Source organism: Vespula pensylvanica, chromosome 2, assembly GCF_014466175.1.
Source record: "Vespula pensylvanica isolate Volc-1 chromosome 2, ASM1446617v1, whole genome shotgun sequence".
NCBI classification, from domain to species: domain Eukaryota; kingdom Metazoa; phylum Arthropoda; class Insecta; order Hymenoptera; family Vespidae; genus Vespula; species Vespula pensylvanica.
The window spans coordinates 12,418,586-12,431,717 of record NC_057686.1 but is presented as its reverse complement, the minus strand read 5'-3'; the positions used below and the strand labels follow the sequence as shown (position 1 = coordinate 12,431,717).

Below are 13,132 nucleotides of genomic sequence, written 5' to 3'. Positions count from 1 at the left end.
ATAAGAGTAATCAGAGTATGGAAGTTAGCGATCTCTCGTCGAACGTTCTTCTTCCATCTTCATCCTTCTCGCCCAGTCTTTACCAAGAATTTAATTTCAAGGTTTTCTCGGTCTAGTGAATCGATAGTACAGAAAGTCATGCATTAAACAGAATAGTAATGATCCCAATAATGGTAGACGTGCCGTAGAAAATAATGTTCTGGGAAGTACTTTCACTCTAACCGGTAATGGCGTGCTGCTGAAAGTGTAATGTATAAATGGCTATTTCGTGATCGTTTAACGATGCAATGGGAATGACGCGTTGTCCTCCCACATGGATTATGTTTTCCGATGAAAGATGATTTCTTTTTCTGTTCGTTTTCCTTTTTTTTCTTTTCTTTTTTTTTTTTTTTTTTACGATTCCTCGTAAGGAAACTTTTTGTACGTTAATATAAGATGTATATACGCACACGCGCACACACACACATATATATATATATCGCATCATATTCACATTCGCAAGGAAGATCCTTTCGAGGATGGAAAGGAACGTGTCCGGTCTTTCGACCGGTCAGTCTGGAATATAAGAGGATCGAATCGTTCCCCTTACACGTCGTACGACAAGACGGATCGAAGAAAGATTTCTCATCGTAGTAGTAGATGGTTAAAAAGAAGAGGAGATAAAATTTGAGTGTTGAGCGAGCTGCGGGAGGGTGCAGAGAAAGACAAGAGAGTTCCGCGTATCTAAGCCACGTTATTCTCGCCCGCTTCTAAGTATAGATCGGCTCGTGATCGGTACCCATAAGAATCCAGCTCGTCGCGTGCACACAATATACTCGAGTTCCTTTCACGAAAGTATACGTATACGTAGCTGCGGCCGAGTGTATTACCTGGAAGGTTAGTTTCTTTCGATGGTACGTGCAGGGAAATACTTTACGAGCGCTCCAAACCGCATGTTTCTACACTTTGGTCCTATTATATTACCGATAGTACGTATACACACGCAGCATATCCTTCATACGCGATTTTCGTGTCTACTCTGATACGGTTGTATTCATAAATCACCGATCGTTCTTTACAAAGTCATATATATATATATATATATGCGTGTTTGTGTGTGTGTATGTACGATGTGTATTATATATACATATACATCTATACGATATATCACGCACGTATCAAGCACGAGAGTCCTTCGAGTTATTTGGAGAAGACATTAGCCTAGTTAAGGCCTTCCTGTGTACTCATTTCTTATATAATCGCACGAGTATAGATTTTCTTTTATCGAATTAACGCAGAGATATTTACAACGTTTCATTTCTTATCGTATTTATACAACTTTTACGAGCACACATGCTCCCTTCTTTCTAGAATTTTCTTTGCTGATTAAATAAGATCAACAGTTTTTTTATGAATATACTTAAACGTTATCCTTGTTTATCAACATACATATGTATCGTACTTTCTTTCGCGATCTTATATTTCGAACTCGCTCTTTCTCTCCCCGGTCCAACGATCCAGGTGCCCACCCGGTTAGTTGGTATCCACAGGATCTCGCCAACCATCTGTCCATTTCCGTCTCTCTTCGATTACATTCTTTCGTACGACCTCTCTTTCTGTGAATCTTTCTGGGGAACCGTTGCTTTCGAAAAGAAATACGAGACAGCCTTTCTTAGATCCGCACTGCTCCATTAGTTTTATGGACAACAAATTGCTCCAGACAGCTGTCTTTAAGCATTTCTTTTTTTTTTTTTATATTTTCTTTTTTTTTGTATACACACTAACGTCTTCGTATACAATGACTTCGTATCATACGTTAGAATTAATCAATAATTTGTAATCATTTCTTATAACCAAATCGTTGATTATTATTACCTCGACAGAAGTAAAAAATTATTCTCGTTTATACGTGAGCCCAAATTTTGCAGTTTCAAACCAAAAGTTCTTTTTATTATTCCAATAGAAGATTGATCTCAATAAAATGTGCGTTTTTCGAAATTCATCCTTAAAAGTATAAGTTTTTGGGGCACCCGGTACGAAAGTTCATCTGCCGCTGTTCCATAGCTATACACACGTATAAGTAGACACATATGTACATATATACATATATACTTCCTGAGGTCAAGTATCTCGGACCCTCGATGGACAAAGGAACGCTCTTTTACGATTATGACGCAGGGATAAGCGACGATGGCTACGAAGATCGTGAACACCTGGTCATGAGTCATGAGTACTGAAATATAACGTACTCTATCCGCCCACGCATCACTTTTCTTTTTAACCTACTACTCGATCGTCGATTCGACTTAGTCTGCTAGTACTTAACGATAAGAATATTTTTACGTTATATAAACTAATGGATAAATTGACGTTTATCTTTTTCCAAGAACTATATCATTCGTAGGAATACTTTATTAAGTCTAATGCTAAGTCATGTTTTTTAATTAATGTATGCCATTTTTACGATCAACATTCGAGGACTTCTATGCTCGCGATGTTAATTTAATGTTAATGTAATATATAAGTTCTTGCATACGTTTAAAAATGCAAAAGAATGCAAAGTTAAGATGAATCAGCGCTCTAGTATAATTACGAAGCTCTTCTTACGTTTAATTTTCAAATGGCCACAAACGTCAGATTACTCCGACGATGATACAATCAGACACATTAATATCTTTTGAACACCCGGTATAGATGGTTTCCCTGGAAACCATCAAAGAACAACAGTACTTTTCTGTAGCGATTTAAACCGTTCGTTTCATCGCTATCCTCCAACGTGAGAAACGAAGTTCCTAGATATCCGACGTTGTTATTGGTTCGATGTTCCTTGATCTTGTATTGGTCGAATAAATAACAAAATGCGAAATTGTTTGTTTACTTATTAAAATGCGAGTAATAATAAAATTCTTTTTTACGACGAACAATGTGGAAAACGTTTCTTACTCGTTCGTTTTATTGTGCATGTGCCTTTAAGCGTATCGTCATGCGGAATTTTCAACGAAACGGAAATACGCGTTCTATCGTAACCTAATGAAAATGGCGGTACCGGTCTTTCCGGCGTGAACACTCGCGACACGATGCCAAGTGTATTCCGTTGAGTGATTTTTATGCGTATTTAATTCAACGATTACAATGGACGAAGTTGTGGAATTGGACGATTGCGATCAAAAAGAAAAAAGAGCGCATTTCCAAGCGCCGGCCATTCAACATAATCCTGACGGCTGGGGCCCATGTGAATTGCCAGATCAATTTAAAGATATTCCTTATCAACCATTTTCGAAAGGCGACAGGCTAGGAAAAGTAAGATGACACATATGCCTTTTCGCTCGATTATCTTAATCAATTTTCACATAAACATTTCTTCATTTTAGATCTGCGATTGGACTGCACCAGCATTTCAAGACAAGAAATTTCCAAGTTCGTATTTTTTTTTGTTTGTACGTTCGTATTGTACGTTTACGTCATGTGTCTCCTTTGTCATTGATCGCTTTTTAAAGAGTATAGTTATTTGTAAGGAATACTTATCTATAAAGACGTTGCGACAAAGATGTTCTACTTACTAGAATGTTTTCGTTCGGCCATGGTTCGATACTAGTATTACGATTTTGCAGACAAGTACACTTCTCAATTTGGCTCAGGAAGTCAATATGCTTACTATCACGACGAAGATGAAAGTACTTTCCACCTCGTGGATACGACAAGAGTGCAGAAGCCACCTTATCAACGTGGCAGGTTCAGGCACAACCAGCGTAATTTGCGCGGACGTGGAGGTCAGCGTGGTGCTTTGAGTCAGATGCAGCAGCTAGGTAAATTAAAGCTACGCGAACGCGAACGCAAGGGACAAACAAAACGTTGGGGTAGGCAGCAGGGATTAAGAAATCACAAGAATCAACCACCCATCAAGATTCGAGACGCTTCTGTCACCGTACGACCCGATTGGGTGACCATAGAAGAGATGGATTTCCCGAGATTAGCTAAACTCTCATTACCCAGTGTTAAAGATGGAGAAGACATACTCTGTTGCGGATCCCTAGAGTATTACGACAAAACTTATGACAGAGTAAATGTCAAGAATGAGAAACCGTTGCAAAGAATCGACCGTATCTTCCATACCGTTACTACTACCGATGATCCTATTATCCGTAAGCTATCGAAGACCGAGGGCAACGTCTATGCCACTGATGCCATACTCGCTACGATCATGTGCTGCACTCGTAGTAATTATTCATGGGATATAGTGATTGAAAAAATCGGAGACAAGCTTTTCTTTGACAAACGAGATAATACAGAATTCGATCTTTTGACTGTGAACGAAACTAGCGTGGAACCACCGCAGGATGACGGAAATTCCTTAAATTCTCCAAGGAATCTGGCGTTAGAGGCCACCTTTATCAATCATAATTTCTCGCAGCAGGTGCTCAAATCCAACGAACCACGTCACAAGTTCGACGAAGGAAATCCTTTCATCTCCGAAGAGGAGGAGAGTGACGTAGCCAGCGTTGCTTATCGCTATCGTAAATGGGATCTTAACAATGGCATCGTGTTAGTTGCTCGATGCGAACACGACGCCGTGATGCAAGGCCCGAATAACGAAACACAATTTCTAACTATTAAAGCATTGAACGAATGGGATTCTAAACTTGCAAATGGTGTGGAATGGCGCCAGAAGTTGGATACCCAACGCGGTGCAGTACTAGCTAATGAACTTAGAAATAATGCTTGCAAATTAGCCAAGTGGACTGTTCAAGCAATATTAGCTGGATCCGATCAATTGAAATTCGGATACGTTTCACGTGCGATCGTACGTGATTCTAGCAAACACGTAATTCTTGGTACCCAACAGTATAAGCCCAATGAATTTGCCACTCAAATTAATTTGAATATGGATAATGCCTGGGGTATATTGAGATGTATCATTGACATTTGTATGAAGCAAAAGGATGGAAAATACTTGATTATGAAGGATCCTAATAAGCCCATGATTCGTTTGTACGATATACCTGACAATACTTTCGAGAGCGAAGGAGAGGAAGACGAAGACGAAGACGAACCTACGAACGACGCATTCCAAAGTTAACGGAAGAGAACAGCGATCGTCCGAGGAACCTTATATATCGTGAATTATTTCGTCAGTCAGTTACAAGTGCGCGCCCGCTAAACGGCGTGTTTTATTCGAATCTTCAAAGTAATTTATATCGAATGGTCAAATTCCATCTTCGTTGTCAGGACAAGAGGATCCTCATAAAAGTAATAAAATTATATAAACGCAAAACTTTTCTACGTTTAATGAGATACGTCAGATCGTTGTTCATTCATTTATTAGATCTATGACTATTCGTTCACATCCATACTTCTGATAACGTAGGTGATTTTACGTATGACCGCTTCCAGCATCGTGTCGGTAATTTCATGGTATAAGACAAATCTAACGGTCGTTCTCGTTAGAGGCAAACATTTTATCATTATTCGATCGTCCTCCACATCCTCTTGAACTTGTAGAAGCCTTTCTGCAAAATTCACCGAAGTTATGAATTTAGAACGTATATTTACAAAAACTATATTTGTCTGTACAGTTTTCTCGTCGACGGTGAACGTTTCGGAGTTTAAATCGTTGATCGCTCGTGCGATGAGAGCTGCTCTTTTATGGTCTTCTTTCAACAAAGGTACGATTTCTTCTAGAGCCACGAGTCCAGCAGCCGCGATAATACCAACCTGTCTCATTCCTCCACCTAAAACCTTTCGTATTCTCCTTGCTTTCTTGATGAAGCATTTGTTTCCGCATAATAAGGAACCGATCGGTGCCCCCAAACCCTTGCTTAAACAAAACGTGACCGAATCGAATACGGACACGAGATCTTTAGCCGACACGTTAGATGCCGTTACAACATTCCATATTCTTGCTCCATCTAAATGTAATTTAAGATCGCAAGATTTGGCTAATCCAGCCAATTCTATGATCCAATCCTGTGGTACGATCTTACCATTAATCGTATTTTCTACGATTACCAATTTCGAGATCGGTTCGTGCAATCTATCGTTACGAAGTTTATTTCGAAGTAATGCTAGATCGAAGCTTCCGTCAGGGTTATTTGGTAAAGGACATAAAGTTACACCTCCTAATTGAGCAGCACCACCTTGCTCGTGTAAAATCGTATGAGATTCCTCGCCGCAATAAGCCTCGCTTCCACGTACGTCGCAGTGAGTCATAACTGTAAGCAAACGATAGATAATTGATATTCCTGTTCGATATACGTTGTTCGTATTTACGTCGAAGTAGACCTTCGCGTAGATATGTATGTATATTATTATGTTATACATGAAAACGACTACCGACTGGCGATTAAATTTCCCATTGTCCCGGAAGTAACGAAAAGCGCAGCTTCTTTTCCCATCAATGTCGCAGCCTTTTCTTCTAATTCTAAAATAATTGTTATATATAGAACGAACGTACTTACGATGCAAACCTTCTTTAAACCGACTAATATTAAAATACTTTTTACTGTCGGATCTTCCTCGTAAACGTCATCTCCTACTTCTGCGTTGAACATAGCAAGTCGCATCGCTTTAGTCGGTTTGGTAAGTGTATCGCTTCGTAAATCAACAACGGTATACTACGATTAGAAAAGTAAAAATGAAATTGTGATCAAAGTTACCGTTTCATGAAAGTAATCTATTTTATCATTATGTAATACTCGTTGAAAAAAATTTACGATAATGTTTCCATTCGATCGCAACGATAAATTGTTAAATGCACTTTTTCTTACTTTTTTCTCCATGTCGGACGTTTCGAAAAACCAGTATCCTTTTGAAATGTCGGACATTTTGTATGATACTTTTCATAAACAAGTTATCTTGATGGTACTTGCTGCCTTTCGTAGCAGAAAATAAATTTGATAAAGAATGACAGGAAGTAAAGTATTATTTACTTATTGCTTGTTACATCCGTCGCTAGTTTTGATATGTAACAGGAGATGCCGCTTTTTATACGTACAAGAATAGAAGAAGACGGAAATCGTTTTTGTAACAACAAAAGATACTATCGTTCTTTAAAATTTTCAAATTAACATACATTCCGAATGCAAATCGTTCCAAATAAGAAATAACGCTTCGTAATTGGTCCATTAAGTGGGCCAATCAAAGAATACCTTTCGCGAAATGTAAAACGCTAATTGGAGGAATGTTGAGAACGTACTCGACACTTTCATACGATAGAGTATTGTGATCGATGATTCTTAATATTGCATCGACGACGATAAAAGTTATTCGAGTAACCCGCAAACGTAATTCTCGCAATAGAAATAAAAAATTTTAAATACGATACGATCGTTCAGCCATTGGCATATTTTCCACGAATCGAAAGGCTCCGATTTCGTTCGGCGACGCGACGCGCGCGCCATCTACGAGAGATAATCTGTTGAAAACACATCGACGACGTAGCCGAAGGTAATCTCGACGTTTTACCGTTGAAACCGTCGCGAATGCCACGTGGCTTCGTTCGGAACTGCAAACGGCTCGAATTCAAAGATAGAGAGAGAGGGAAGGAGACAGAAAAATAGTAGGGTAAAAGGTGCGTGCGTGCGTACGCAAATACGTAAGAGGAAAAGGGAGAGGAAGAGGGAGAAGCGAATAGGAGAGAGAGAGAGAGAGAGAGAGAGATCGGTTGAAACACGGTGGTGGGGAGGATTGGTAGAGGGAACGGTGAAAGAGAGCATGTCGGTAGAGAATGGAGAAGGAGAAGGATAGAGTATGAGAGCGAGAGGGTGGGAGGATGAAAGGAGGTAGAAGCATGCGGTGGAAGGACTCGTTCGGTCGGAGAATCGAGACAGTCGGAAACGGTAAGGCCGAGACCAGCGAAGATTAGCCAGAACTGGCTGGTTCGTCGTCGTCGTCGTCGTCGTCGTCGTCGTGGTCGTCGCCGTCGTCGTCGTCGTGTCGTGTCGTTGTCGGCGCGTGAGAGTAACGAGAGAAAGAGAGAGCACGAGTGAGAGCTATCGAACGCATGAGAGGGAGGGTGGGAGAGAAAGGGAAAGAGAAGGAACGAGAGATAGCGATAGAGAAAGAGAGGAGGAGCAGCGACGTATGCTAGAGAGTGAACACGCTCCCCGGTGGGTCTTCTTACATATGCGGTGCGATCTCGTCGCACCTCTACTACACTACCACTACCTACTGCTATCACCGACACTGTAGCTACGGCCGAGGAAAGCGAGCCGTGCTCGAAGACGGAGGTCGACGCGTTGAAACAGACGCTCCCGTGGACGGGCTCGAGTGTACGGTGCGTCGTGCGTAACGAACATCGACAAACTTCGGAAGGAGTCGTCTTCGTCGTGATCGTCACCGTCGCCGTCGCCGTCGCCGTTGTCATCGTCGTGGCTGCCGTGTCGCCGCCGTCCTTGTCGTCCTCCTCGATCACTCTTCGGTTCGTGCAAGTCTGATAGTTAACAAAGAAAGAGATAGTAGATAATTAGAAAAGGAGAAAAGGAGTGAGTGAGGAACCAAGAGAGAGGCGTACTTGCTCGATCGCATTGTGTGCGCGCTTACTACCAAACAAAGATGGCGGACATAGACTCGAGGGTAGACCGGTCGGATCCGGAATTGAGATTCTTGTCAGTGGACAGAAACAGTTTCAACGATCCGGCTACCCAAGCAGAATGGACGCAAAAGAAGTTGGTTTGGGTGCCTCACGAGACGCAGGGCTTCGTCGCCGCCGGTATCAAAGGCGAACGCGGCGACGAGGTCGAAGTGGAAATCGCGGAGACCGGCAAGCGCGTCCACGTCGCCAAGGACGACATCCAAAAGATGAACCCGCCAAAGTTCGACAAGGTCGAGGATATGGCGGAGCTCACGTGCCTCAACGAGGCCTCCGTCCTGCATAATCTAAAGGATCGTTATTACTCCGGTCTCATTTACGTGAGTAGACTACAATTAGATATATATCTCTCTCTTTCTTTCTCACTCTTTTCTTTCTTCTCTTAATAGCAAACAACATCGAAGAAGTAACCGACCTCGTGGAGGTCGTGAGCGTCGCCTCTCTCTCTCTCTCTCTCTCTCTCTCTCTCTCTCTCTCTCTCTCTCTCCCTCTTCTTATTCGGAGAATCGACTTGTTGGCCATTTCGTGCGTGCCTAAAGATAGGTCGACACAGGACGGCAACATGTCCTTTTCGATTGAAATTAATCTCAAGCTAGCGCGCGCTTTCGTCGAATTAGGAGAGAGAACTTCGCGTCACAGGTTAAAACGTTAAAGTCGTCGTCGTCGTCGTCGTCGTCGTCGTCGTTGTCGTCGTCGATGCCGTTGCCGTCGCCGTCGCGGTCGCCGTTGCGGTCGCGGTCGCGGTCATCGTCATTGCCGGTTAAAACGCCCCTTAAAAATGCCGCTTAAAACGTCGCTGTCATTGGTCGTAGTAACCAAGCGCCTCTCCTGCGTTTCCTGCCTATAAGGAAGGTACACCTACTCTCTCTATCTCTTTTTCCTTCTTCACTCTTTCTCTCTCTCTTTTTCACACACATGGACGTATGCTTACCATTCTTATCGTTAACACGATTTGTTTTCCATGATATTTTTCAAATGCTATGAGAGATATCTACGAACAAATAATATCGAAAGTTCTTCTTTTCTTTTCGCGTATCCAACGCAGGAGATATCCAATTACCGAGCGACCGCCCACGACGAGCGTCGCCGTTGTTTCTAACGATGACAACAGACTCTTCTTCTCTCTCTTTTCTCTCTTTTCTTTCTTTCTTTCTTTCTTTCTTTCTATCTCTTACCTTCTTTTTCTACTTCTTTTTCTTTTCCTTTTTCTTTTTATTTTTCTTACTACTACTACATTTATTCTCGCAATGAGAACGAGAACGACCTTTCAAGAAGACGGATCGATTGGATCGACGAGCCAAGGAACATTCGTTTCGACGAGCGAACGCTTTTTTCATTCCGTCGCTCACGTTCGTTGGCCGGCATACGCGCGAGAGAGAAAGAGAGAGATCGGTGGGAGAGCACGATGACAACGAACGATCTGTCATTTTAGCAGCGTGGAGATACGTCACGCAACATTACAATGATGCACGGTTCAAACTTCAGAAGGACTTGAAACAGAAACACAGAGAAGTTTCTTACGATAGAGATGTCTTCTTTTACTTTTGAATTTACCGCCATTCAAATTTTCCCTCGTTTTTCGACAAATAAAAAATGGCGAATTGTGCTACAGTATAGTTTTGTTTTTCATTGGTAGATGAAAAGAAGTATCGGTATAGTCCTATTTTTTTTTTTTTTTTTTTTTTTTTTTTTTTATAATAATTTTTTAACCATGAATTTGTTTCGCCGATAATTCTTTCTATTTTTCGATATCTTGAAATTATAGTAGAAAAATAGATACGTATCGATGATTCTCGTAATTATTTCGTATCTGAGTGAACAAATTCCATGAAATTCTTCACGAACGATGACACTTCAATTTCGATTCTCGTTCTCTCCTCTCTTTCTCTCCCTTCGTCGATTCGTCGATACAGCCGATAGAAATTGGGCGGGGTCGTTCGTATAGAATTTTGCGAGATTCCAGTATAAGCGAACAAGTGACTTGTGTACGTATGTGCATATATGTATATATGTATTTATATATGTGTGCGCTAGTTTCTTCGAAGTATTTTTGCTTATCGCTATATGATAAGAAACTTCACTCACCTCACCTTCCTCGGAGATCGTGACTCACGCTAATTTTAACCATATTCGATTATACGCACTCGTTAATTTAAAAACTGTCACTAATCATTCATATTTATCGCTGTGATTTACTTTATCATTAAAATTTTTCAAAAATATGATTATCAATTTTATATAAAAATTCTTAGATTTATTTGGTATTATGTAGAATGTTATTATCTGAACAAAAGTACATACAGAAAAATATTGTAAATTTACATTGAAAAAGAAAAAACGGATGAACTCGAATAGCAATTATCGGTAATAATTCTGATTGACACTCAGCGGCGTTAAACTTTCTACTCGTAAAATTATGACAAATACGAGTTGAATTTAAACGCTTCCGGAATTTGGAAAATCCTGAATGGAGAACGGACAAATGATGCGTGTAAAACGTTCGTTACGAAAGGATCGATCGTTTCGTGAAAGAATTTGGGACGCTTTAAACATTTTGTTACGAAACGACGTAACGACGACTACATTCCTTCCTTTGGTGTTCTCCGTATGTTCTTGCTACATATACCAAATACGACGTAACTACGTTCCATTGTATTGATGTCGTTTGGTCTTCTCTATAAAGTCATTCCTATGAAGCAGTGATATTATAAGATCGTTGTCCTGAACAGACTATAGTACATTGTTTTGCGAGAGAGTCTTCTATCATGAAACTTTTTCTTATTTCTTTTCTTAAAAGCTGCACGTCCGAGCAAGAAGGCAACGCGTTCCGGTGATAGTACAAACTGATAAGATAGCAAAGCATGCAGCTGTCTTCACAAAAAAAGAAATTTTATATATATATATGATACAATTATATATATATATATATATTATGATTATGATTGTTATATATATATATATATATATATAAATGATTGTTCTTATACTACCAACAGGATGTTCAATCTCGTTCTTGTGTTATCATGTAATTTATATACAGCAAACTCTTAATGAAATTTATAAGAACTATTAGAAATATTTAATAGAAAGAACTTAGAAAAATTTTCTAAGAACTTTTTCTTTCGATCCAAAACTTTTCGGAGTATTTTTATTCTTGAATTTGGCAAACGGAGATTTGCCAGGAAAAAAGAAATGGCGTTTATTATTGCAATTGACGGATCATTAACATTTTTTACCCCGTCGAGTTCATCGACGGAGAACTTTGTTTCTTCGTTCTTAGACTCTAAAGTCTAATTGGTGCACGTCTAAATATCTACCACATGCATAAATATATATATACGTATATACATAGATGCATACGTTGAATATTTAGATTGGTTATCATTGTTTTTTCTTCAACTCGTAAAGTGCATACGACGCATATCATTAAATGCACACATCTTTCGTATCGAAGTTTCTCGTATTTCTTCTTCGAAGTCATTTGTTTTCTTCCGAAGAAAAGAATCTCTGGAAGGATCTCCTTTTCTTTTTCATTTCTCTCTCTCTCTCTCTCTCTTACTCTCTCTCTTTTTTATTTTAATATCGTTTATTTTAACGTCGCATTCGCATATTTTTGTATAGATAAGAAAAATAGAAATGTGTCGAGAGAAATTGGAAGCTTGTCTTAAAAATTTTTCGGTTGAACTTGTGGAACGAACGAATGTCAGTGCTCGTAGTGACTCACGCCTGACTGATTCAGCGATCGTGATCCGACAGAAGTGGGGGAGGAACGGTGGGAGAGGATGGAAAGAAGGACAAGATGGAAACAGGTGGGGCGGGGGCGGTAAATTACAAGAATCTCTTGTGTGTTCCATCCATACCGATTCGTTTTTGAGCCAAGAATCAAATCATCTATCGTATACGAAGAAGACCTTGTAAATTTGGTACTATCTTTATTTTCTAGCGTCGAATAATAACGCAACAATTCCCTAATGAACGTATACGTGCGTCTAGAAAATTCGTTCTCTCGTATTACCAATTCGTCAGCGAATTATTTTGTAATGTCTTTGAGAGCACGAGATCGGCTCGTCTTTCCTTTCCTTTTATTTACTTTTTCTTTATTTTTTTTGTTCTTTTTTTCTTCTCTTTTGTTCTTTTTTTTAATAAATTCTTGAAACTCTTCTCGCTCGACTTGCTAATAAAGATAAAATCTGAAACAAGCTGTATGTGTGTGTGTGTGTGTATATATATATATATTGCTTAGATTTTTAATGACGAATTTTCATCCAGAAATCTCTATTATCTCGATCGGAGTAGAACACAGGTCGTAGACTTTGCTTCGATTAATATTCATCGTATACTACGTGTACTAGTCGCACACACGAGAGAGAAGAAACGCGATCGTGCATGTCAAAGTAACGGCTGGACTATGAATTACGAAGAGAAGAGGAAAGGGGATAGATTACATTTTGGAATTTTCCTGCTAGTTTCTCCGAGGACGAACTTGCGACGTAAGATATTGGAGAAACTTTGTCTTATATATCAACTTATAGAGGAATATACCTGTGCATGGAACGAAGGATTTAA

General features: G+C 39.9%; 3 protein-coding genes across 7 annotated transcripts in view; 2 read left to right on the top strand and 1 right to left on the bottom strand.

Annotated features, from left to right (window-relative positions):
• The first annotated feature begins 3,008 nt into the window (after positions 1-3,008).
• On the top strand, positions 3,009-5,251 carry LOC122637545 (eukaryotic translation initiation factor 3 subunit D). Its single transcript, XM_043829738.1, has 3 exons — positions 3,009-3,279; positions 3,351-3,396; positions 3,591-5,251. Exons 1-3 carry the CDS (start codon positions 3,112-3,114, stop codon positions 5,054-5,056), a joined length of 1,680 nt encoding a protein of 559 aa, XP_043685673.1. The 5' UTR covers positions 3,009-3,111; the 3' UTR covers positions 5,057-5,251.
• A 29-nt stretch (positions 5,252-5,280) lies between these two features.
• On the bottom strand, positions 5,281-6,963 carry LOC122637549 (probable low-specificity L-threonine aldolase 2). 3 transcript variants are annotated; one of them, XM_043829743.1, is made up of 4 exons: positions 6,744-6,945; positions 6,473-6,590; positions 6,314-6,397; positions 5,281-6,188 (listed from the first exon to the last, which is right to left on the bottom strand). In XM_043829743.1, exons 1-4 carry the CDS (start codon positions 6,798-6,800, stop codon positions 5,311-5,313), a joined length of 1,137 nt encoding a protein of 378 aa, XP_043685678.1. In that variant the 5' UTR covers positions 6,801-6,945; the 3' UTR covers positions 5,281-5,310. The 3 variants fall into 3 exon arrangements, with proteins under 3 accessions (XP_043685678.1, XP_043685679.1, XP_043685680.1); XM_043829744.1 differs by having other exon boundaries at positions 6,473-6,567; positions 6,744-6,882; XM_043829745.1 differs by lacking the exons at positions 6,314-6,397; positions 6,473-6,590 and having other exon boundaries at positions 6,744-6,963.
• A 1,020-nt stretch (positions 6,964-7,983) lies between these two features.
• Positions 7,984-13,132, top strand: part of LOC122637540 (myosin heavy chain, non-muscle) — a 25,180-nt gene continuing 20,031 nt past the window's right edge. For 2 of the 3 annotated variants that reach the window (XM_043829729.1, XM_043829727.1), the window contains exon 1: positions 7,984-8,886. In XM_043829729.1, coding sequence (XP_043685664.1) covers positions 8,530-8,886 — 357 coding nt within the window. In that variant the 5' untranslated portion in view covers positions 7,984-8,529. The remainder of the gene's footprint in view (positions 8,887-13,132) is intronic. The other variant, XM_043829728.1, reaches the window with a different exon arrangement.

Excerpts from the sequence above, each read along its gene's own strand:
- LOC122637545 (XM_043829738.1), top strand. The coding sequence starts at position 3,112 with ATGGACGAAGTTGTGGAATTGGACGATTGCGATCAAAAAGAAAAAAGA. Across the intron at positions 3,280-3,350 it reads AAGGCGACAGGCTAGGAAAA|ATCTGCGATTGGACTGCACC; the intron begins GTAAGATGACAC and ends TCTTCATTTTAG. Across the intron at positions 3,397-3,590 it reads TCAAGACAAGAAATTTCCAA|ACAAGTACACTTCTCAATTT; the intron begins GTTCGTATTTTT and ends ACGATTTTGCAG.
- LOC122637549 (XM_043829743.1), bottom strand. The coding sequence starts at position 6,800 with ATGTCCGACATTTCAAAAGGATACTGGTTTTTCGAAACGTCCGACATG. Across the intron at positions 6,591-6,743 it reads CGTCCGACATGGAGAAAAAA|TATACCGTTGTTGATTTACG; the intron begins GTAAGAAAAAGT and ends TTCTAATCGTAG. Across the intron at positions 6,398-6,472 it reads GGAAGATCCGACAGTAAAAA|AATTAGAAGAAAAGGCTGCG; the intron begins GTATTTTAATAT and ends CAATTATTTTAG.